The sequence below is a fragment of the Lithobates pipiens genome, unplaced genomic scaffold (assembly GCF_037356315.1).
Source record: "Lithobates pipiens isolate NorthernLeopardFrog02 unplaced genomic scaffold, aLitPip1_a1.2 Scaffold_8, whole genome shotgun sequence".
NCBI classification, from domain to species: Eukaryota; Metazoa; Chordata; class Amphibia; order Anura; family Ranidae; genus Lithobates; species Lithobates pipiens.
In genome coordinates, this window is record NW_027507903.1 from 9815337 (window position 1) to 9840971 (window position 25635).

At 44.5% G+C, this 25635-nt stretch overlaps 1 protein-coding gene across 4 annotated transcripts in view; it reads left to right on the plus strand.

Annotated features, from left to right (window-relative positions):
* Positions 1-25635, plus strand: part of LOC143962650 (multiple epidermal growth factor-like domains protein 11) — a 981904-nt gene that overhangs the window by 574841 nt on the left and 381428 nt on the right. For all 4 annotated transcript variants that reach the window (XM_077471986.1, XM_077471983.1, XM_077471984.1 and 1 more), the window contains exons 6-7: positions 9078-9324; positions 11429-11549. In XM_077471986.1, coding sequence (XP_077328112.1) covers positions 9078-9324; positions 11429-11549 — 368 coding nt within the window. The remainder of the gene's footprint in view (positions 1-9077; positions 9325-11428; positions 11550-25635) is intronic.

Genomic DNA, 25635 nt, shown 5'->3' on the forward strand with positions numbered 1-25635 from the left:
AGGTATTGCGGAGCTTCTCTATGAACGCATTTGTGGGTGAGGCAAAGGGTCTTGAACGTGATCCGATTTTTTACGGTTAGCCAATGTAAGCTCCTCAGTGAAGGAGAAATGGATTCCCAGGGTTTTTTTCCTGTTATCAGCCTTGCCGCTGTGTTTTGGATCAGTTGTAATCGCGCAAGTTGATATTGTGGTAATCCTATGTAAAGCGAGTTTGCGTAGTCCAGTCGTGAATTAATGATTGTTCCAACTACCACTGCTTTGTCATTCTTTGGGATAAAAGGGAGGAGTCTGCGAAGCATGCGCAGCAGATGGTGAGATCGACTGACTACTGCTCCTATTTGCGCATCCATTGACATTTGTGCGTCTAAAATAACCCCGAGACTCTTCGCTTTGGTCTTTGGGGAGATAGTCTGCCCAAAGACGGTTGGTGGAGACCAGGAGGTTTTGGTTGCGGGCTTATGATTTTGGTGTAAGATAAGAAGCTCTGTCTTTGATTGGTTCAGCTGGAGGGAGTTGGTGGTCATCCAGTCCTCTATTGATTTGAGGCAGTTTTCAAGTTGTTGTTGGTGATCTTTTTTTCCATTGATCCGGAAATAAAGTTGCGTGTCGTCAGCGTAAGAGTGGAAGCAGAGATCTGAGCATCTGATGATTTGAAGGAGTGGGCGAATGTAAATGTTGAAGAGAACGGGTGACAAAGGAGAGCCTTGAGGGACTCCGCAGGTGACTGCCCGAGTTTCGGAGAGGAATTTTCCTAGTTTCACTGTCTGTGACCGATTTCCTAGGAAGGACGCGAACCATTGGAGATCTATGTCTTGGACTCCGGCTACTTCTGTGAGGCGGACGAGTAGAGTATTGTGATCTACTGTATCAAACGCTGCACTTAGGTCTAGCAGTACGAGGAGACACGGCTCTCCGTCATCTGCCGCTTCAAGGGCGTCATCCCAAATCTTGAGGAGAGCTGTTTCTGTTCCATGACCCGGGCGGAAGCCTGATTGCAGCGGGTCCAGGAGTTTGTGAGTATCCAGGTGAAGTTGTAGCTGATGTACTACAGCTTTCTCCATGATCTTAGAAATGGTGTTGAGGCTTGTAATTGGCCTACGGTTGTTTGGATCCTGAGGGTCCAGGTTTGGTTTCTTGAGTAGAGGTTTGACGATGCCTTGTTTGAGGATGCTGGGAACAATCCCTGCATTAATCTGTACCAGAATGGCGGGAAGAAAAAAGTGTGGAGAAGGCTTGGAACAGCTCATGATCCAAAGCACACAACCTCATCTGTGGTTACATGATGGAGCTGGGTCAATGGTCATTGGGTCATTGGTGTTTATTGATGATGTAACAGAAGACAGAAGCAGCCAGATGAATTCTGCAGTGATTAGAGATATACTGTCAGCCCAGATTCAGCCAAATGCAGCAAAGTTGATTGGACGGCGCTTCAGAGTACAGATGGACAATGATCCAAAACACACTGCAAAAGCAACCCAGGAGCTTTTTTTTACAATCCTTTATATTTGTGTGCGACATGTGAAAATGCATAAGATGAAACAATCCAAATACAAGACCAAGCGTACAAACACCACATTATAGTAGTAAATGAACCACAATCTCAGGGAAACCACCCGTGGACTTAACCCAGGAGCCTTTGAAGGAAAAGAAGTGGAATATCCTGCAATGGCCGAGTCAGTCACCTGATCTCAACCCAGTCGAGCATTTCACTTGCTGAAGGCAAAACTAAAGGCAGAAAGAGCCACAAACAAAGAACAACTGAAGAAAGCTGCCGTTAGAGCCTGGCAAAGAATCAGAAAGGAGGAAACAGTCTTTGGTAATGTCCATGGGTCCCAGACTTCAGGCAGTCATTGCCAGCAAAGGATTCTCAACAAAATATAAAAAATGAACATTTTATTTATGATTATATTCATTTGTCCGATTTACATTTGAGCCCCTGAAAATGGGGGGGGGGGGGGGGCTGTGTCTAAAAATGATTGCAGTTCCTAAAATTTGTACTTTTGTATTTATGTTCAACCCCTTGAATTAAACCTGAGAGTCTGCAAATCAAATTCATTTGGATTGCTTTGTTTTAATTTTATTGCGATGGCATACAGAGCCAAAAGTATGTGTGTGTATGTATATATATGAATGTATGTATGTATGTATGTATGTATGTATGTGTGTATATATATATATATATATATATATATATATATATATAATAAACACAAACACATATATATGTATATGTATGTGTATATATATATATATATATATACACATACATATGTGTGTGTGTGTGTGTATGTATATATATATATATTTTTTATATATATATATATATATATATATATATATATATGTGTGTGTGTGTGTGTGTGTATATATATATATATATATATATATATATATATATATATATATATACAAAGAAAATATATAAATATATATATAACTCATGCTTCTCTTTTAATCTATTTATTTAAATTGTATTGTAATTATTTTATTATAGACTGTATTTATTTGAACTTTTTATTTTATCTGTAGAATATAAAATTTTAATTGTTTTTTTTATTTATTTTTACGTTGGCTATCAAGGGACGAGACACATCCTGTGTGTCAAGAACTGGAGTAAATTTAATTTACCACAACATATACTTTATTTTTTTGTATTTTTGGCATCTCTATAAATCATCAAAATTTTCTTGTTTTTGACTATTGAATTTTTATTTTTTTTCCCTGTACGTTGTTGAGCTGTGTGCTTTATAGAGAGACAGATGCGGTCCCTCTGGACATACATAAGCAGATGACAAAATACAGCTCGGGGCATATTATTTTCCTGCACTATCTCGGTTGTATCTTTCTTCCTTTATCCCGCTCTTTTATGTTGGTGTTTAGGAAAAAAAAAAAAAAAATCTTGTTTACTTCTCCAGCATATAGAGCAAGGGATAGATTAACATGACATGTGTAGATCCTTCTAATCTGTGTGAAGAATGCGGTAAAGGCGCTTTGTGAGTCTGCCATGCATTGTGTCTAGTAAATGAACAGATTGGTTAGAATGGCGGGTTATCAATGCACAATAGTTAATGTAGAAGTATTTGTATTTTTGTTACCCCCGAGCTGTCAAGCTGTCAGCATGTACCATGCGGCTTCTTAAACTCTTACATCCAAATTATGTTTATGGATCAGCTGTGCAACCTATTGTGTATTTTCTCATTAATAATGCACCTTGTTTTTTTTTTTTTTCGTTTTTTTTGGCTTACAGTATAAGCATGCTATTGTCAAATGACAAGGAAGCATGAATTATGGGGAAATAATATAAAATGTTACTGTAAGGAATTTGTATAAATATAAAGTTTTCATGTGCAGAGGTTGTCCCTGATTGGATTTCTGCCATTTGCGTTTTTTTAATCACCCCCCCCCCCCCCCCTGTACACCCCCTATGGACCCGAGCAATTTTTACATTTCTGCTATGGACCTGTTTAATCAGCAATATCTTTGTCAGTACTTAAGATAACAAAGTAATACCTATACCGATTTGCCATAGGATTGTATCCACCCACCATAGGGTGGTATGGACACCACTAGGCCTCTGAAGGTATGCTGTGGTATCCGGTACCAAGCTATCAGTAGCAGGTCCTTTCCTGTAAGTCCTGTAAGTTGGGAGGTGGGGCCTCCATGGATTAGAATTGTTTTTCCAGCACATCCTATAGATGCTCGATTGGATCAAGATTTTGGAGAATTTGTAGACCAAGCCAACATCTCAAACTCAATGTGTTCCTCAAACCGTTTTTAAATTCATCAGACCGGCTACCTTCTTCCATTGCTCCATGGTCCAGTTCTGATGCTCATGTGCCCATTGTAGGTGATTTTTTGCCATGGACATGGGTCAGCATGGGCACCCTGACCGGTCTGTGGCTATGCAGCCCCATACACAAGAAGCTACGATGCTCTGGAGGTGGGGGCCCCAAGGATTGGAATTGTTTTTCCAGCACATTCCATAGATGCTCGATTGGATCAAGGTTTTGGAGAATTTGTAGGCCAAGCCAACATATCAAACTTGGTGTGTTCCTCAAACCATTTTTAAATTCATCAGACCAGGCCACCTTCTTACATTGCTCCGTGGTCCAGTTCTGATGCTCACGTGCCCATTTGTAGGCGATTTTTGACCACGGATACAGGTCAGCATCGGCACCCTGACTGGTCTGTGGCTACGCAGCCCCATACACAACAAACTGCAATGCTCTGGAGGTGGGGCCCCCATGAATTGGACTTGTTTTTCCAGCACATCCCATAGATGCTCGATTGGATTGAGATTTGGGAGAATTTGGAGGCCAAGCCAACATCTCAAATGCTGTGTGTTTTTAGATGTTTTTTGGCAAAGTCATAATCTGGCTTTTCTATTCTTCAGGCTTATGAATAGTTTGCACCTTGTGGTGAACCCTCTGTATTTGCTCCTGTGAAGTCTTCTCTTGATTGTAGACTTTGACAATGATATGCCCACTTTCACTTGTCCCCACCTCCTGGAGAGTGTCCTTCACTTGTCTGGATGTTGTGAATGGGTTTTTCTTTACCATAGAGAGGATCCTGCAATCATTCACCACTGTTGTCTTCCGTGGACATCGAGACCTTCAATATCTCAATGTTGTGTTCCTCAAACCATTTTTTAATTCATCAGACCAGACCACCTTCTTCCATTGCTCTGTGGTCCAGTTCTGATGCTCACATTCTCATTTGTAGGCGATTTTTGGCCAAGGACATGGGTCAGCATGGGCACCCTGACCTGTCTGCGCCTAAGCAGCCCCATAAAGAACAAACTGCGATGCTCTGACATCTTTCAATCAGAACCAACATTCACTTTTTCAGCAATTTGAGCTATAGTGGTTCTTCTCTTGGTTTGGACTACACAGGTCAGCCTACCCTCCCCACGTGCATCAGTGAGCCTTGGCCACCCATGATCCTGTTGCCAGTTCTCCAGTTTTCCTTCCTTGGACCACTTTTGGTCGATCCTGACCACTGCAAAGCGGGAACATCCCACAAGAACTTTAGTTTTTAAGTTGCTCTGACCCAGGAGGTATATTGTTGCTGGGGGGAGGAGGGTGTGTATTGTTCCTGGGGGGAATCTATTCTTGTGGAGGAAAGTCTATTGGTGCAAGGGAGGTCTGTGGTTGCTGGGGGAGGAGGGGTTAATTATTCCTGGGTGGGATCTACTGTTGAGGGGAGGGTCTATTGCTGTTGGCTGCTGGAGAATCTGTTGATGCTGCCTGCTCTGAGATCTGTTGTTGCTCTGGTGGATCTATTGTTACTGGGGGTATTTTCTTTCAGGGGGTATATGATTGCTGGTGGTCTAATGTTGCTGGCTGCATGCGGATCTATTTTATTGCCTTTCTTGTTATCAATAACAAATTTCCATAAAAATTACTTAGCTCCACAAAATTAAAATAGTCCTGTTTTTTCTAAAAGGGGCAGTACTGGGAGTATAGGGGGTGAAACCAAGGGAGGGTGCTGAAGGTAGGTAGGGGGCGGAGACAAGGGGTGACTCGGAAGGAGTACCTGCACCTATTCTCTGATAAAAAGTATCACATATACTTTGTCCCCTGGGGGAAAAAACACTGTAATAAAAAATAAATGAAAAAAATAGGCTTCTTCTTAAAATTACCCTTGACTGCATGTTTAAAGTGGTTGTAAAGTCTTTTTTTGACTTTTACCTACAGGAAAGCCTATAATAAGGCTTACCAGTAGGTAAAAAAAATATCTCCTAAACCTGTATGGTTTAGGAGATATTCTCCTCGCAATGCGCCGCTGACTGCAGCGGCGCATGCGCACAGGGGATTCTCGGCTGGAAGCCCGGCAGACGCCGGACCCTGCCGGGAAGAAATCTCCCGTGCGCATGCGTGGGAGTGACGATATCGCGGCTCCGGCCACTCACAGCGCCGGAGCCGCGATACCCGGAAGAAACGCAGAGGGAACATGTCAGCTCCCTCGGAGTAGATCGGGCCAGATGTCGGGGCCTCGTTCTAAGGTAAGTATTTCATAATGAGCTAGTATGTGGTGCATACTAGCTCATTATGCCTTTTCCTTTGCAGGTGAGAAAAAAAAAAATAATTCAGCGGGTTTACAACCGCTTTAAGGTGAAGAACAATTTCAACGTGAAAAAAAAAATACTTTTTGCTAAATCACTCCCCAATTGATTGTTTTATTGTACATTGTGCTGTTATAGGTTTCTTTCATGTTTTTGTATCACCTGTACATGTTTTCCTAATTGCACTCATTTGTGATGATTGACTGCTCGTAGATCAGTACCATGTTGGGTTAGGGTTGTAGATGTGATGAATTACCACTTTATACTGTCCACTTAGCATGTGTAATTTTTTACGAGAGCAGTTCTTTTTATTTGTATAGTGTCAGGTTTTATGACAGTCTTGTATGGCACAGTGAGAATAATTTATTCTGCGCATTCTTCCTTTTGAGAAAGAATCTTGTTTCAGTCCACTTTACAGCTAATTCAAGATATATTGAGACTGTATAAATTATGTCGAGATTCTTTCTTACACTACATAAAACATATTTAAAAAGACTGAAAGAAAGAATAGTGGAGGTGTCATCTATGATAATCGGTCAGATATTAGCGTTAACTCTGCAACACGAACAAAAAAACTAAACAAAAAAACAGCAGCTAACACCTTAATTATCACTGTGGGCAACATTTTCCCTTTATCCATTGTATTCCATGTTTTTTTTTTTTTTTTTTTTACTTGATCCTAAAGCCGCGTACACACGGGCCGATTGTATGGCCTACTTAGTCCGTCATACAATCTGACGGACAGTCCGTCATACTTTCCAATGAACGGACTTGACCACACACGGATGCACAAACAGTCCGTTGAAAGCTTGCGCGATGACGTGTACAGCACATACGACGGGACTAGAAATAGGAAGTCCAATACACAGCAATGCAACCTTCCGCCGTGTAAATCCTTTCTGAGCATGCGCCATTCTTAGTCCGTCGAACTAGCCTACTCACGAGCGGATTGTCCGCTGAAACCAAAGTATGACGGACAATATTACGGAAATTCCGAAATACTTAGTCCGCCAGACTGCACGCTGAAAAAGTCCGCTGAAGCCCACACACGAGCGGACTGTCCGCTAAAATGTGTTTCGGCGGACTAAGTAGGCCATACAATCCGCCCGTGTGTACGCGGCTTTACATGTACTAGACTTTCTAGGAGCATTTGTCAAGGGAACCTGGCAGGTAAGACATGGTGGGGTAGCTGCCATGGCTGCTACCCCCATCTTTTTGAAGGTGCATTCTTCAGGGCCTTTATGGTCAGTCTTCAAGTCATTAACTAAAACCCATAAGAGGTGTCCAGACACCCAATGTAAACATGGATGTTCTAGATCACTGGGTTTTAAAGATGGGATCAGGACTGCTCTAGAACATGTGCCTTTTAAGAATGAATTAGCAAGGGCAGCTTCTAGATTCCTTTGAAGGATTATTTTTCTTTACGGACTGGGCAAGTTGTATGTGCTAAATATTTTGTAGCATAGACCAAAAGAGGCTAGTAGGTCTCACTGGTAGAGAAGAACCTAAGAGGCTAGAAGGTTACATTTTTAGAAGACCTGCAGAGACTAGTAGGTGACAAATGTAGAATAGATCCTAAGAGACTAGTAGTGTACATTTCTAGAATAGACACAAAGAGGCTAGTAGGGTACATTTGTAGAATATATCCTAAGAGGCTAGTAGGGTACATTTGTAGAATATATCCTAAGAGGGTAGTAGGGTACATTTGTAGAATATATCCTAAGAGGCTAGTAGGGTACATTTGTAGAATATATCCTAAGAGGGTAGTAGGGTACATTTGTAGAATAGATCCTAAAAGATGAGTAGGTTGCATTTGTAGAAGACCCATAGAGGCTAGTAGGTTACATTTGTAGAATAGAGGCTAGTAGGTTATATGTAAAGACATAAAAAACTAAGAGGGTAGTAGGTTACGTTTGCTGAATAGAACCGAAGAGGTTAGTAGATTACATTTGTAGAGTAGAAACTAAGGCTAGTGGTTTATTTTTGTAGATAGACTCGAAGAGGCTAGAAGGTTAAATATGGAGAATTAACACTAAGAGGCTAGTATATTCAATTTGCAGAGTAGACACTAAGGCTGCGTACACACGGGCGGACTGTATGGCCTACTTAGTCCGTCGAAACACATTTCAGCGGACAGTCCGCTCGTGTGTGGGCTTCAGCGGACGTTTTCAGCGTGCAGTCTGGCGTACTAAGTATTTCGGATTTTTCGAAATTCTGTCCGTCATACTTTGGTTTCAGCGGACAATCCGCTCGTGAGTAGGCTAGTTCGACGGACTAAGAATGGCGCATGCTCAGAAAGGGTGCATTGCTGTGTATTGGACTTCCTATTTCTAGTCCCGTCGTACGTGCTGTACACGTCATCGCGCAAGCTTTGGACGGACTGTTTGTGCATCCGTGTGTGGTCAAGTCCGTTCATTCGAAAGTATGACGGACTGTCCGTCGGATTGTATGACGGACTAAGTAGGCCATACAGTCCGCCCGTGTGTACGCGGCTTAAGAGGCTAGTGTGTTATTTTTGTATATATATCCTAAGAGGCTAGTAGGTTACATTTGTGGACTAACCCAATGAGGCTAGTAGGGTTTTAACCTGAAAATAAAGGTGAAACACAGTCTGAGACCCCTCTGTTTGTATATCTGAGTCCCCTTTCCGTAGCATTATTGCTTAACAAATGCCTGAACTGTATAGATTTATTAAGTTAAGCAATGGAAGGAGCATTTTTCTGCAGAAGAGGTGAATCAGTTACTGTCATTGTGAATCAGGAATGTCAGTTTGTTTATTGCCCTAAAAAAATTGCTCTTCATAAATCCTACTCTACTATTCATATTTATAAAATTTTGAGGCTGCAACACGGTTATATCACTGTGGATCACAAATCACTTAAGCTGCTACATAATGAGGGTCTTGCTGGTGTTCATACAGAGAAAAACCCCTTTAAACATATGTTAATTATTGCATTTGGCAGATTTATTGGTCTGGATGTCTTAATCTTTTTGTTGTGTTCTTCTTTGTCAGGCTGTGACAGTGAGCACTGGGGTCCACACTGCAGTAACCGCTGCCAGTGTCAGAATGAGGCACTGTGCAACCCCATCACCGGTGCCTGTGTATGCTCTGAAGGGTACAGAGGATGGCGCTGTGAAGACTGGTGTGACCCCGGGACCTACGGCAAAGCTTGTCAGCTGAGGTGCCAGTGCCAGAACGGAGCAACGTGTGACCACAGGACTGGCGAGTGTCACTGTGCCCCTGGATACACGGGAGCCTTGTAAGTAGCTAAAAGACACATTCAATTATCATTAATGATCTTATATTTGGATTTGACCTTTTTAAAAAATGAAATCTCTGCCAAAAGACACAGTATAAGCGTGTAGGAAGGGGTTAACCTATCCTCATTAGTTTGGGCCTTTATTTGCAGGAAGTGGCCTGCTAATCCTGCTCTTTTGGCAGGAATCCAGTAAAGAGGGGAGAATTGCATACCAGGAAGAGGAAGGATCTGAGTGCTAAGTAGAACTGTGTTTGGTTCCTCCACATGGGCTTCTCTAGCTATGGCTCTTGAGACACCCAAAACTTTGTAAGGACTTAACACTGCACCAGAAGATTTGCTTTGCCAATGTTGGGAAGTTGTACACCAATATTGCCAAGTAAAAGAAGAAGAAATTTGCTTCTGGATGAAGGTGTGTTATTTTACGAGGCTGCCTGATTACCTGAGTAGACATACCCAGGGCCGTCTTTAAGGCAGGGCAAAAGGGGCAGCTGCCCTGGGCCCTGTCATTGTTGTGGGGCCCAAAGCAGCTGCCTCTTACTTGCCAACTATCCCAAGTTTACATTCCCTTGTCCCTTGAGGTTTTAGTCCTGTGCTGTGTCCTGATATCTCAGTGTGAAGTTCTGCTATTAATGCTGCCCAGCTCTGACCTATTGTTGTGTACAGATGACTCACCTGCAGACCCTGTGTTTACATGTAAATGACCAGCCTTCATATGTAAATAGCAGTGACATGCATATGTAAATAGCTGAAGCCAACGGCATTGATATGTAAATAAAGGCAGCATTCATATGTATATCATGCACCCTTGCAGTGAGGAGATGATGTACTGTAACCTATAGCAACCAGTGAGCAGTATTACTGTACAGTATCAGTGTATCAGTGACCCTTAAGGAGTGCTGTAACCTCTAGCAACCAGTCAGTAGGCAGTAATGATATGCTGTAACCTCTGGCAACCAATCGCAATCGCTGCCTGATCTGATACAGTAAACTGATTTTAAGTCTAGCTGCTATTTATTGTATGTCTCAGAGAAGATGGAGAGCGAAATTGCATGGGGGGAGGGGGCCCTAAGAAAAATTTTGCCCAGGGTCCAATCAATATTAAAGAAGGCCCTAGACATACCGTATGTAATTTGATAAGAGTTGGACAGGTGCAACCCGTAACATACTACACTGGTGTAGGTGCACAGGATCCTGAATCAAAAGTAGACATGGTTGTGTCAGGAGTTGGTGGTGGCTAGTGGGAGAGGTCTACCCTCCTGATGGTGAGTAGAGGGCACCTCAAATGGAGCATATATTGGGTGACCTGAGCCCTTGTCCCCCATAGTGCCCCATAGGGCCCCAAGTACATAGTGAGATGTCCACAGCCTGTAACCGCAGGATATGAATGCAAGGCCTTGTGAAGGAATAACTCTCAACCAGAGGAGGAGTTGGTGCTGCGCTGGACTGAGGGGTGGCATTGGGGGGGTTATTAGCAGAATACAAAACACTCCTGCGCACAAGTCAGTACTAGATGGACTAGATCTTGTGATGGATAATGTCTCTGGTCTTGCTGCCCTCAAGGATAGGGTTTCCCTTTGGGGGGGGGGGGGGGGGGGGAGTTATTAACCTGTCAGCTGTACACACAGAGAGAGGAGTTTGAATTTAGGTATGGTATAAAGAAATTGGCCTCCTGGATATCATTGTGGCCTCTTAGTGGAGAATGACTACATTGGTCATCTAGGGGGTGGCCTACATGTAGCCTCGCATTTCTGAACTCTGTCTTAAAATTCTAACTGTCTGGCTGTTTCTGGCTTCAATACTTTCCAAACCCAAAACAGATAAGCTCATAGTGAAGTTCTACCCGTTTCAGCTCAGTGACTCCAAAAATCATTGAAGCCATTAGATCAGTATAGCAGACGAGCAGTAAGATCTTTACTATTAGAAGTAGCCCATATATTTTGGATGAACTCAGGGTTCCGTTAGGATTCTAAACTATTTATGGTGCGTTGTATACAAGTGTACTGAAGCCAAGAAGACACATTTTAGTTGTAGAACGTCTTTGTGCTCTTTTGTAAATTCTTACGTGTGATTGTTTTTTTTTTTTTGTTTTTTGTTCACATGGTAGTTGTGAGGAGCTGTGCCCATCAGGAAGCCATGGGGCACTATGTGAGCTTCGCTGTCCTTGCCAGAACGGAGGTGTGTGTCATCATGTGACGGGCGAATGTTCCTGTCCAGCAGGATGGACGGTAAGAACATATTCATTTTGCCTAAGCAGTAAACTACAAACTGTACCCTTTTGCCCTGAATGTCTCCTAAAAAAATAGCAGTGCACTTTCTGTGTCTAGGCACCTTTGTTCTGTAGTCTCGTAGCTGTATATATGTGCAGTGCAAGATTATCTCACACCTTACCAACCATTCTGGGGCCGCCACCCCTCTTTGCCAATCTTTCCACTCATTTCTGCTCTTCCAAAAAATTAAATTCTAAATAATAACAACAAACTACAAAGCCATCCACAACTCGGCCCCAACCTAACCAATCTCATCTCAAAATATCACCCAAATTTGACTCTTTGCTCTTCCCAAGACCTCCTGCTCTTGAGCTCCCCCATCACCTCCTCCCATGCTTACTTCCAGGACTTCTCCAGAGCCTCTTCCCATCCTCTGGAATTCCCTATGCCATTCTATCCAACTATATCTTACTTTGTTCCTGAAAACTCATCCCTTCAGGGAAGCCTAACCTGCCTTTCAGGTCAGTGACAATATTTTTATTCTCTTCTATTGGTTGAAGTAGATGGACTTGTGTACTTTTTCAACCTGAATGTGTCCATATTAGGTCACTGATGTCACAAGCATCCCCGTCCCATTGTATACATCATCTGCAGGGCAAGGAATCTCTCAATGTTACTTAACCACGCAGTTGAAAAAGATAGTGGAAAAGCCCACTTTACCCTGAGTTCCCTACACTCTCAAAGTGTGAGCCAGCTATTTAATGCCACCTAAAAGTAGAACCCATACTTTTTAATGTTTATTACATATAAAAGTGTTAAACAAGTCATTTTGTAATTTAAGGTAGCAATGAAGTCTCCTTTAAACGTTGCCACCCATGTCATTTTATAAAAATGTAAAAAAAAAAATTCACACATAGCTTCCTTGAAATAATGTAACTTGAAGGTGTCTCGGATCCCAATGGTGTACCAAATACACCCAGAAATTTCACTTTCTACTTGTATGATTATTGCACTGCTTTTCCATGAGGTCTGCCCAAAGTTATATGTCTGGCATCCCCTACAATGAGTTAAATTGTTTTATGAGAAACCCTCTTTGGCTCACCCTCCCCTAACGTGATGTAGACATTGATGCTTTTCCCATTACAACTCAGACACTGGACCAGGTGGGTATGATGAAAGCTAAGACTTTGTACCAGGTGGGTATAATAAGGGCTATGATTGGACCATGTGGGTATAATAAAGACATTGGACCAGCTGAGTATAATGAAGGTTAAGACATTGGACCAAGTGGGTATAATGAAGACATTGCACCAAGTAGATATAGTGAAGACATTGGGCGTGGGTGATTATAATGAAGACATTGGGCCAGGTTGGTATAATAAAGGTTAAGACTTTGGACCAAGTGGGTATAATGAAGACACTGGACCAGGTGGGTGTAATGTGGGCTAAGGTTGGACCATGCGGGTATAGTGAAGATACTGGACCAGATGGTTATAGTGAAGGCTAAGACTTTGGACCAAGTGGATATAATGAAGACATTGGGCCAGGTGGGTATAATGAAGGCTAAGGCTTTGGACCAAGTGGGTATAGAAGATATTAGACTGGGTGGGTATAATGAAGGCTAAGACATTGGAACAAATGGGTATAATAATGATATTTGACCAGGTGGGTAAAATGTAGGCTGAGACTTTGGACCAAGAGGGCAAAATTAAGACATTGGACCAGGTGGGTGTAATGAGGGCTAATATAGGACCATGTGGGTATAATAAAGATATTGGACCAGGTGGGTAGAATGAGGGCTAAGATTGGACCATGTGGGTATAATGAAGAATTTGGACCTAGTGGGTATAATGAAGACACTGGCCCAAGTTGATATACTGAAGACATTGGGCCAGGTGGGTATTATTAAGGCCAAGACTTTGGACCAAGTGGGTACATTGAAGCCATTGGACCAGGTGCTTATAATGAAGACACTGGACCAAATGGGTATAGTGAAGGCTAAGACATTGGACCACGTGGGTATAATTAAGACATTGAACTAGGGAGTATAATGAAAACATTGGATCAAGTGGATATAATGAAGACATTGGGCCAGGTGGGTATAATGAATCTAAGGCTTTGGACCAAGTTGGTAAAATGAAGATATTAGACTGGGTGGGTATAATGTAGGCTAAGACTTTGGACCAAGTTGGTATAATAATGATATTGGATCAGGTGGGTATAATGTAGGCTAAGACTTTGGACCAAGTGGGTATAATAATGATATTGGACCAGGTGGGTATAATGAAGGCTTAAACTTTGGACCAGGTAGGAATAATGTAGGCTAAGACTTTGGACCAAGTGGATATAATAATGATATTGGACCAGGTGGGTATAATGTAGGCTAAGACTTTGGACCAAGTGGGTATAATAATGATATTGGACCAGGTGGGTATAATGTAGGCTAACACTTTGGACCAAGTGGGTATAAAGCCTCATACACACGATAGGACTTTGTACAAACTTTCCCTTGGATTTTTGTACAAAGGGCGTCGGCCGTGAACTTGTATTGCATACACACAGCAGGACTTTTTCAGCCAACTTTCACCAAATCATGTGGTTTTTCTGCTCTTTACCGCCACCTTTGGTCAACTTCTGTATTGTTGTCTGATCTTTTGCATTGGTTCTGAGCATGCCTGTTTGTACTTTGTAGAAAAGTCCTATGGTTTTCTGTACACGCGATCAGACTTTGCTCCATCAGACTTTTGTTCCCAGAAAGTTTGTCCGTTCGCACAGCCAACAAAAGTCTGATGAAAACCAAAAAAGTTTGTCCGATGGAGCGTACACGCGGTTGGATGTTGCTCCAAAACAGCTAATTTGCATGTTTGTTGTCAAAAAGTCTGATCGTGTGTATGGGCCTAAATAATGATATTGGACCAGGGGGGTATAATGTAGGCTAAAGCCGCGTACACACGGGCGGACTGTCTGTCCAACTTAGTCTGCTGAAACACATTTCAGCGGACAGTCCGCTCGTGTGTGGGCTTCAGCGGACTTTTTCAGCGGACAGTCTGGCGGACTAAGTCTTTTGGAATTTCCGTAATACAGTCCATCCAACTTTGGTTTCAGCGGACAGTCCGCTCGTGAGTAGGCTAGTTGGACGGACTAAGTATGGCGCATGCTCAGAAAGGATTTACACGGCGGAAGGTTGCATTGGACGTCCTATTTCTAGTCCCGTCGTACGTGCTGTACACGTCATCGCGCAAGCTTTCAACGGACTGTCTGTTCATCGTGTGTGGTCAAGTCCGTTCATTCAAAAGTAGGACGGACTGTCCGTCGGATTGTCTGACGGACTTAGTTGGCCAGACAGTCCGCCCGTGTGTACGCGGCTTAAGACTTTGGACCAAGTGGAAAAATGTAGACGTTGGACCAGCTGGGTATAATGCAGACTAAAGCCCCATACACACAATCAAATTTTCTGACAGGTAATGTTGGATGTGAGGCTGTTGGTGGAAAATCCGACCGTGTGTACGCTCCATCGGACAAATGTTGTAGAATTTTCCACCAACAAATGTGTGTTGTCAGACTTTCTGATCGTGTGTACACAAGTCTGTTGGACAAAAGTCCAAAGTACAAACACGCATGCTCGGAAAGCAGAAGCGGTCGGTCTTGTAAACTAGCGTTCGTAATGGAGAATTAACATTCGTGACGCAGCAAATTATGAAATCTGTAAATGCAGCGCACAATTCTCTTCTTCTTTAATGGGATAATAATGAAGCTGCTTTGCTGGTGATACTGATGCAAACACATTTTCAAAGGCTTTTTGTTTTCTAGTGATATCAAGGATAATATTATTATGTTTTTTTTTTTTTTTATTTGTACAATTTACCACAACACCATTATCCCGTAGTTTTTAAGAACAAAGATACAACTATGTTGGTGTCCCTTGTCAATTTTACATTGTAATTTTTAAAATGTAACTGCCTACTCCCAAACTGTCACTTGAATTTTCTAAAAATGTAAAAAAAAAAATTCACACATAGCTTCCTTGAAATAATGTAACTTGAAGGTGTCTCGGATCCCAATGGTGTACCAAATACACCAAGTAAAACACATAGCCAAGTATTATCCTACACAATTTTTTTTTATTGTGCATTAAAAAAAGAAAACAAATAAAATAAGGCCGCGTACACACGCGGGGACTGTTCGCCCAACTTTGTCCGCTGAACAGTGTTTGGGCGGACAGTCCGCTCGTGTGTGGGCTTTCAGCGGACAGTTTCAGCGGACAGTTGGACGGACAAGGTTTTTCGGAAATTCCGAAAAACTGTCCGCTGAAACCTTGTTTGAGCGAACAGTCCGCCCGTGTGTAGGCTTGTTCGTCAAACAAAGTTGCGCGCATGCTCAGAAAGGATTTTCACGCCGAAAGCTATAATGCAGTGTATAGGACGTCGTATTTTTCGTCCCGTCGTACGTGCCGTTCACGTCATCGCGCACGGTTTCAGCAAACTGTTCGTTCGTCGTGTGTGGGCATGTCCGTCCATGCTAATTTTGAGCGGACTGTTTGCCGAAACTGTTGGACGGACAAAGTTGGGCGAACAGTCCGCGCGTGTGTACGCGGCCTTAGACATGAAATCTGCCAATTAGGGATGAGCTTCGTGTTCGAGTCGAACATACGTTCGGCTCGAATATCGGCTGTTCGCCCGCTCGGCGAATTCCGAACGTTATGGGCCGTTCGCGCCAAATTCGTGTGGCGCTCACGGCCCACAATGCACTGCGTCATCGCAGTGCATTGCTGGCTCATGATTGGCCAAGCATGCACTGTGACCCCGCATGCTTGTCCAATCACAGCGCCAGCAGCGAGGAGAGCCATGATTGGCCACAGGCAGGATGCCTGTGGCCAATCATAGCTCAGGCTGTGTAGTACACGCCCCACACTATATAAGGCCGCCAGTGCGGCGGCCTTGTGTAGTGTGTTGGCGTCTGAAGCAGTTAGTGGGTGTTCTGTGTACCTTCAACACAGTATACACCGATCGTTATCGGCCGATTTGCGATCTTGCTCTTCTGTAGTGGTTGTTGTCTGCTTGCCCTGACCGCAGTATACACCGCTATATTCACCTCACCTATATAGCTAGTGATCTATCTTTTATAATAGAGCTTGCAGTCAGTAGTGTTAGGAGCTTGTGCGTGCTGCCTGCATGCTCTGTACCCAGTACACACCGCTATATCCACCTACATAGCTCTTCTCTATTTGAGCCCACTTGCCATCTGCAGGAGTTATTGGAAGTTGTGTGTGCCTCCAGCACAGCACAGTATACATCTGTATATACCCCTTTATCTCTGGTGTTCTATAATAAAGGCATCTGCAGGAGTTAGTGGGTGTTTTGTGCCTCCAGCACAATATACACCTGTATCTACCCTTTATTGCTGTTCTCTAATAGAGCCATCTGCAGGGCTTAGTGGGTGTTGTGTGACTCCATTACAGTATACCACTTTATCTCTGGTGTTCTATACTAAAGGCATCTGCAGGAGTTAGTGGGTGTTGTGTGCCTCCAGCACAATATACACTACCCAACTGCTGTTTTACCCAACTCCCTTCAGGCCATTACCATGTCTGGAAGGCCAGCAAGGAGAGGCAGACAGGCGCGAGCCGATAAAAGAGGGAAAGCAGGCTCTGTGTCTAGAGACAACAGTGCTGGTCGTGGACGCGGTGTATTGTCATCAGCACGTGGCCATGGGACACGCTTGTCCTTCTTTTTTTCGGCAGCTGGACATGTTGAACCGCAACATGCCAACGACTTGGTAAAGTGGATGACCAAGCCCTCTTCATCCTCCTCATCCTCTCTCACCCAGTCTCAGGGTACTAGCAAAGCAGCTGCCAACGCATCGTCTTCCCTCGTCTCAATATCATCATCAGTGACTCCTTCCCTAGACCCACCACGTCCTCCTGAGGAGTCTCCAGAACTCTTTGAGCACAGTGTTGGGTAAATGCTCCAGGAGGATGCCCAGTGTTTTGTAGGCTCTGATGATGACACTCAGCTAGAGGAAGGCAGTAGCGTGAATGCAGAGAGAGGGGATGCTCAAGAAGGACAGCAATCTGGCAGTCATGTTCCACAAGCTGCAGCATATTGCCAGGTTTGCTACAGCGATGAAGAGGGAGGGGATGATGAGGGCACTGACTCCACGTGGGTGCCTGGTAGGAGAGAGGAGGAGGAGGAGGAGGAGGCACATGTCCAACGAGGCAGGATGCCCTCCGGGGGCCAGCTTAGGGGCAGCACACCGACTGAATCACACCGCAGAGCTCCGCCTGCGCAGAGCGCTTCCTCTGCGCGTTATTCTAAAAGTTCTTTGGTGTGGGCCTTTTTTGAGATGAGTGCATCAGATCGCACCACTGCTATTTGCAACATATGTCTCAAGCGTATCTCGCGTGGCCAAAACATCAGCCGCTTGGGGACCACATGCTTGACCAGACATATGTTGACCTGCCATGCAGCTCGTTGGCAAGCGTACCTCAAAGACCCACACCAAAGAACAAAGCGGACCTCTCCTTGCTCCTCATCAGCTGGCATCTCCAACCCCACTAGACCTTTAGTCCTCTCTGAAACCTGCTCTGAGAGGAATGAAGGTGTAGAATTAGGTGTGTCACAGCCAAGTGCTTCCGGGAACTCTGCTAGCGGTACACCCACATCCGATTATAGCAGGCAAATGTCCCTGCCCCAGCTGCTGGACCGGCGAAAGAAGTTCACTCCCAGCCATCCACATGCCCAGCGGTTGAATGCTAGCTTGGCTAAATTTCTAGCACTTCAACTGCTGCCTTTTCAGTTGGTAGACTCGGCCCCCTTCCGTGAGTTTGTACAATGTGCGGTTCCTCAGTGGCAGGTCCCCAAACGCCACTTTTTCTCACGGAAGGCGATTCCGGCTCTCTACCGGCATGTGGAAGGCAATGTCCTTGCCTCGCTGGACAGGGCGGTCAGTGGTAAGGTACATATTACTGCTGACTCATGGTCCAGCAGGCATGGACAGGGACGTTACCTGTCTTTCACGGCCCATTGGGTCACTCTTCTGGCAGCTGGGAAGGATGCAGGACAAGGTGTAGTAGTGTTGGAGGTTGTTCCGCCACCACGCCTCCAAAATGCTACTATTGGTTGTGACACACCTCTCTCCTCCACCCCCTCCTCTTCTTCTTCCTCCATGGCCTCTTCCAGTGCTCTGTCCTCAGAACCAGCGGTGCTCCGTAGGCGTTCCAGGGGCTACGCAAGTACGCAGGCAAAACGATGCCATGCCGTGCTTGCGCTGGTTTGTTTGGGGGACAGGAGCCACACTGGGGCGGATGTTTTGTCAGCTCTGCAGGGGCAGGCCGAGAGGTGGTTGACGCCACGCCAGCTTAAGCCAGGAATGGTGGTTTGTGACAATGGCACTAACCTCCTCTCCGCCCTCCGACAGGGACAACTGAACCATGTGCCCTGTGTAGCTCACGTCCTTAACCTTGTGGTGCAGCGGTTCTTGGGCAGGTACCCCGGCTTACAGGACGTCCTGAAGCAGGCCAGGAAAGTCTGTGTGCATTTCCGCCGATCATTTAATGCCTGTGCTCGGCTGGCTGAGCTCCAAAAGGAGTTGAACCTGCCCAAGAACCGCCTTATATGTGACATGCCCACCAGGTGGAACTCAACGTTGACCATGCTGCAGCGGCTGCACATGCAGCAGAGGGCCATCAATAAGTACCTGTGCGACTACGGAACCAGGACAGGGTCAGGGGAGCTCGGTTTTTTCTCACCACGTCAGTGGGGCATGATCAGGAATGCATGCACTGTCCTGTCACCGTTTGAGGAGGCCACAAGGATGGTGAGAAGTGACAGTGCATGCATCAGTGACACTGTACCTCTTGTCCACCTCTTGGAGCATACGCTGCATGGAATAATGGACAGGGCACTTGAGGCAGAACAGAGGCAGGAAGAGGAGGACTTCCTTGCCTCTCAAGGCCCCCTTTATCCAGACAGTGTTCCTGCTGTGCCACCCATCACACAGGAAGAGGATGAGGAGGAGGAAGAGGAGGAGGAGGATGATTGTGTCAGCATGGAGGTGGAGGCTGGCACTCAGCATCAGCAGCAGCAGTCTTGTAGGGATGATTTACAGTCCCAAGAAACACGTGGACTTGTACGTGGCTGGGAGGAGGTAGCTGCGGCTCATGTTGCCCTTAGTGACCCAGAGGACTCCGGACCGAATGCCTCAGCTCACCTACGCTGCATGGCCACCCTGATCCTGCAAAGCCTGCGGAAGGATCCTCGTATTCTTCGGATCAAGGAGAGGGACCATTACTGGCTGGCCACTCTCCTTGATCCACGGTACAAGGGTAAGGTTGCGGACCTTATCTTGCCATCGCAGAGGGAGCAGAGGATGAGACATCTCCGGGAGGCCTTGCAGAAAGGTCTGTGCAACGCGTTCCCAGAGACTGGGAGGTTACAAACTCCTGGTCCTGGACAACGTGTTGCTGAGGCATCGGTCAGAAGGAGCGGTGGAGAAGGTGGCCGTCTGACTGATGCTTTCAGACAATTTTTTAGTCCGCAGGCCCAAGGTATGATCGGTTCCAGCAACCATCGCCAGCATCTGATTTACATGGTGCAGGAATACCTAGGGGCAAGGTCAGACTTGGACATCTTTCCCACCGAAAATCCTCTGGCTTACTGGGTCTTGAGGATGGATCACTGGCCAGAGCTTGCACAGTATGCAATTGAGCTACTGGCCTGTCCTGCATCCAGCGTTCTTTCGGAACGCACCTTCAGTGCTGCTGGTGGCTTTGTTACTGATCACAGGGTGCGCCTGTCCACCGAATCAGTTGATCGACTGACCTTCATCAAGATGAATCAGTCTTGGATCACCCACAGCTACCAAGCACCTGAAGCTGATGTAACCAAATAATTTTTTTTTAAATATCACATCCCTTCAAGACTGCCTATGCTGATGCTGAGTGACTGTCCTGTTATGTTGATTGTCTATCCTCTTCCTCCTCCGCTGATATGTTGGAAGAACATTTCTGTTTCTGGGTGATGCCATCAGCCCAATTTTTCTGCCCCTGTTTAACAGGGGCGTTTAATTACAATTTTTGATGCAATGCTTTGCAGCAGGGCTAATTCCTGCAATAAAAATTGAGTATATGGGAGAGGTTGCAGTGTGGTGGCACCAGCACCAGTGCCTAAGGCCCAATTTTTCTGCCCCTGTTTAACAGGGGCGTTTAAGTACAATTTTTGATGCAGTGCTTTGCAGCAGGGCTAATTCCTGCAATAAAACTAGAGTATATGGGAGAGGTTGCAGTGTGGTGGCACCAGCACCAGTGCCTAAGGCCCAATTTTTCTGCCCCTGTTTAACAGGGGCGTTTAATTACAATTTTTGATGCAATGCTTTGCAGCAGGGCTAATTCCTGCAATAAAACAAGAGTATATGGGAGAGGTTGCAGTGTGGTGGCACCAGCACCAGTGCCTAAGGCCCAATTTTTCTGCCCCTGTTTAACAGGGGCGTTTAATTACAATTTTTGATGCAATGCTTTGCAGCAGGGCTAATTCCTGCAATAAAACAAGAGTATATGGGAGAGGTTGCAGTGTCGTGGCACCAGCACCAGTGCCTAAGGCCCAATTTTTCTGCCCCGATTTAATAGGGACATGTAATTACAATTCTTGATATAATATTTCACAGGAGGGCCCGTTCCTGTGCCCACCCAGAGTAACTGTGAGGACTTATAGTGTTGTGGCACCAGCACCACAACCACCAAAGGTAAATTTTTCTACCACTGTTCAACAATGGCATGTAATTACAATTCTTGATATAATCGTTCACAGCAGGGCGCTCCAGCGCCCACCAAGAGTCACTTTGAGGGCTTACAATGTTGTGGTAAAACCAACACCTTGTTCCGCCATTTCTGCAGAGCATATAGGGCAGGCCCCTACTTTCAAACATCCAACTTACAAACATCTCCTACTTGCAAATGGAAGGAGACAACAGCAAGTGAGATGAAAAAAGATGGACGGCAAAACAAATTATACAGGGGTGATAACCCTTCCCTATGTTTTCCAAAAAGCTTAAAAATAGTTTTTTTGACTGGAGCTACACTTTCAAAATGTACCAGTTGAAAATTACAAACAGATTCAACTTAACACAACAAACCTACACAGTCCCTGTCTTGTTTGCACCGCCTGTATACTGCTGTTCTGAGTATATAGGGCCTGGGGGCCACACGCATTTCCTTTTTTTTCATATGGGTACGGGGTTCCCCTTAATATGCGTACAAGACCCAAAGGGGCTGGTAATGGGCAGGGAGGGCTACCCATGCCATTGTTCTCAATGATTTTCAACCATATTGCAGGAACCAGATATAACATTAAAACCGCAAGCAGTTTTAAATGACGTTATTTCTGTTTAATGTCAATTTGTGCAGGGACTGTTCTAAACACGGGAAACACGTGGCACTTCACAGGCATACTACAGACACCCCCCAGGCACCATATTTAAAGGAATATTTCACTTTTTTTTTTCACTTTAATCGTCATTAAAATCAGTGCTCCCGCCAAAACGGCCATTTTTAAAAACATTTTAGGCATTGACCCATGTCCCCTGGGGCAGGAGCCAGGTCCCCAAACCCTTTTTAGGACAGTATCTTGCATATTAGCTGTTAAAATTAGCACTTTTAATTTCGAACGTTCGAGTCCCATAGACTTCAATGGGGTTCTAAAGTTCGTACGAATTTGGGGTCCGTTCGAAAGTTCTGGTGCAAACTGAACCGGGGGGTGTTCGGCTCATCCCTACTGCCAATAAAGCTTAACCAAAAAGTGCATTCTATGCATCCAAAAATATAGAAAATATACCAAATCAAATCATTATTCGACGAAAAAAATAATGTCAAAGCAATAACTCCAAGGCCAATAATAAACAACACGTTATCTCATCTCCGATTCCGCAACTGGTTGACGAACGGCCGCTCAGAAACAAACTGAAAAGCCCAAAAATGAAAAGCGCGAATCAACACTCGCCAAACTTCTACTAACACAAAATTAGCAGAAGGAGCCCAAAGGGTGGCGCTAAAGAGCTGAACAACCACGTAGTACATCACTACGTCCATAATTGTTGGCCAACATTTGTGTGACCTTGTGTATGCAAGACAAGTTTGAGCCAACACCCTTCGAAGAAAAAAATCCACGGTTTTGTTGTCGATCGTTGTGTAGGAGGCTTAAGGCAACGAGCCAAGTGAGTATAATGTAAAAATCAGTGAGAAAAGACTCGGTGAAACAAACAGCAATTTCTTCCGAGTGAAGTAAGGTATGAATCTGCAAAAAAAAAAAAAGTTTACAATATATAGTTTACCTGGAGGGGATTGTTTTTTTTTCCCCACAAAACTTGAGTTACAATGCTTTGTTATTAAATCTGGGTCATTGTGTGCAAATACTTCCAATGCTGTACAGGCTGGTTCAATGCGGCAGAGCTTTGTGCAAAGGGCAGTAACCCATTGCAGTCCAAAATTTCGTGGTTTCCCAGACTTGCCTCCATGTACTAATTTACTATGATTTGCATATAATGATTGTTCTTTATATTGCCTTACTGGATAAGCTCTTTAGAGTCAATGTATCCATAGGCAATCACTGTTATCACAGGCGACACAGCTGTGCCTATATTCGGTAACTGTTGTCTATGACAGTGACCAGATTTGATTTGTAGATGGCAGATTACGAATATTTGCTTGGACATGGGAACCAAGAAAAAAAGACTTATTGACACACCATAAGCTAAAAACCAAAACCCTTCAATAAAAAAAAATATTATGGTCTGGGGTTGTTTTTCAGGGATTGGGCTTGGCCCCTTCGTTCCAGTGAAGGGAGCTCTTAAGGCGTCAGCATACCAAGACATTTTGGATGATTTCATGTTCCCAACTTTGTGGGAACAGTTTGGGGATGGCCCCTTCCTGTTCCATCATGACTGCGCACCAGTGCACAAAGCGAGGTCCATAAAGACATGGATGAGCGAGTTTCGGGTGGAGGAACTTGACCGTCCTGACCTCAACCCGATAAAAGACCTTTGGGATGAATTCGAGCAGAGACTGCGAGCCAGGCCTTCTTGTCCAACATCAGTGCCTGGCCTCACAAATGGGCTTCTGGAAGAATGGTCAAAAATTCCCATAGACACACTCCTAAACCTTGTGGATGGCCTTCCCAGAAGAGTTGAAGCTGTTATAGCTGCAAAGGGGGGGCCAACTCAATATTGAACCCTACGGACTAAGACTGGGATGCCATTAAAGTGGTTGTAAACCCTTACAACACACTTTGACCTACAGGTAAGCCTAGATTAAGGCTTACCTGTAGGTCCCAGAAATATCTCCTAAACCTACACGGTTTAGGAGATATTTACTAAAAGACTGTGACAGCTGTCTACGGCGCATGCGCCGTAGACAGCGACGCGCAGGCGCACTGAGCGCGGCACCGTCAACGACGAATATGCCACGCGTGCGCATGCCGAATGACAGCGGTGGAGCAGCGAGACCCACGAGAAGATGGATGCGCCGGACTACAGGGGACAGCGGTGACATCGCTGGCTCCTGTGTCAGGTAAGTGACACATAATGGACTACTATGCGATGCATAGTAGTCCATTATGCTTTACCTTTGCAGGGAATGAAAGAGGAAGTAAACTCATCAGGGTTTACTTCCTCTTTAAAGTTCATGTGTGTTTAAAGGCTGTCGTCCCAATACTTTTGACAATATAGTGTGTATATAGATATATATATTTATTTATACAAACTGTATATCGTTTTTTTTCATACCGATGTAGGCTAAGAAAACAACACACATGCATAAACATCTATAAAGGGCCTAAAACATAATCCAATTTCTCATGATGTCTTCAACTACTTCCAGTGTAATTTTCCACATGCATAAAGGATAGCGATCCCAAGTGTCCAGTGCTGCAAACACACTTCCACACTCTGTGCACCACTTTGGAGTGGATAGATGCTCCCTCACCTTCATATATTGACCTATAGCCAAGATATAGGTATTATGCCCCGTGCACACGAGCGTATTTTCCGTCGGAAAAAACATGGATGCTTTTTCAGATGGAATTCCACTCAAGCTTGGCTTGCATACACACGGATACACAAAAGTTCTCTGAACTTTCGACCGTCAAGAACGCAGTGATGTACAACACTACGACGAGCCGAGAAAATGAAGTTCAATGCTTCGTTTCCGAGCATGCGTAGGAATTTTGCGTGTTGGAATTTGTACAGACGATCAGGCTGTACTTCTCCTTTAAGAGATGCACTCACATATAGTGTATTTAGAATCTTATAGAAAAAGAAGATCCACTCAGGATGCAAGCTCACTTCTGGTCTGCAGGTCCGACGTCACCTGGCTCCGCCCTACGTGTATTGTCACTCGTCGCCTGACTTCATCAGGGTTCTCTCATGAATTGGCCTGAACACATTGGTCTGTGATCTTTTTTTTTACAATCATGCCCCTTACCATGTATATTTGAGAAACCTACATGTCTTAGATAGAAGTCAGGAGAACAACAGTGTGGTTATTTTTCCTGTTAATTTAATTCTCTGTTCTTGAGTGTTATCAATGCCTGTGAGAAGGGAATTCATTTGAGGCCATCTATATTTCTGCTGCAAACAAGTCTGATGGAACAGTCTTTGGTTTTCACCTTGAACTGTCCCTGACCGCAACTAAAATATAATAGTGAATTGATGTAACTGCAATATATGATGAAAAATTTGGCTGGGTATGAAATATTTTAGGTATATACCACTCAGCCATAACATTATGACCACTGACAGGTAAAGTGAATAACATGGATTATCTCGTTAGAATGGCACCTGAAAGTGGGTGGGATATATTAGGCAGCAAGTGAACATGTTGCTCCTGAAATGTGTTGAAAGCAGAAAAAAATGAACAAGCATAAGGATTTGAGTGACTCACGTTCAGACTTTTCGAATGAATCCGTCGGATATTACGATCGTGTATGGGCTCCAGTGGACTTTTTTCCCCAAAAGTCCAACGGACCTAGCAATAAAACATGTTTCAAATCTTTCGAGTCCGGTCGAAAAATCAGTTCGTCTGTGTGCTAGTCCAATGGACGAAAATTGACGCTAGGGC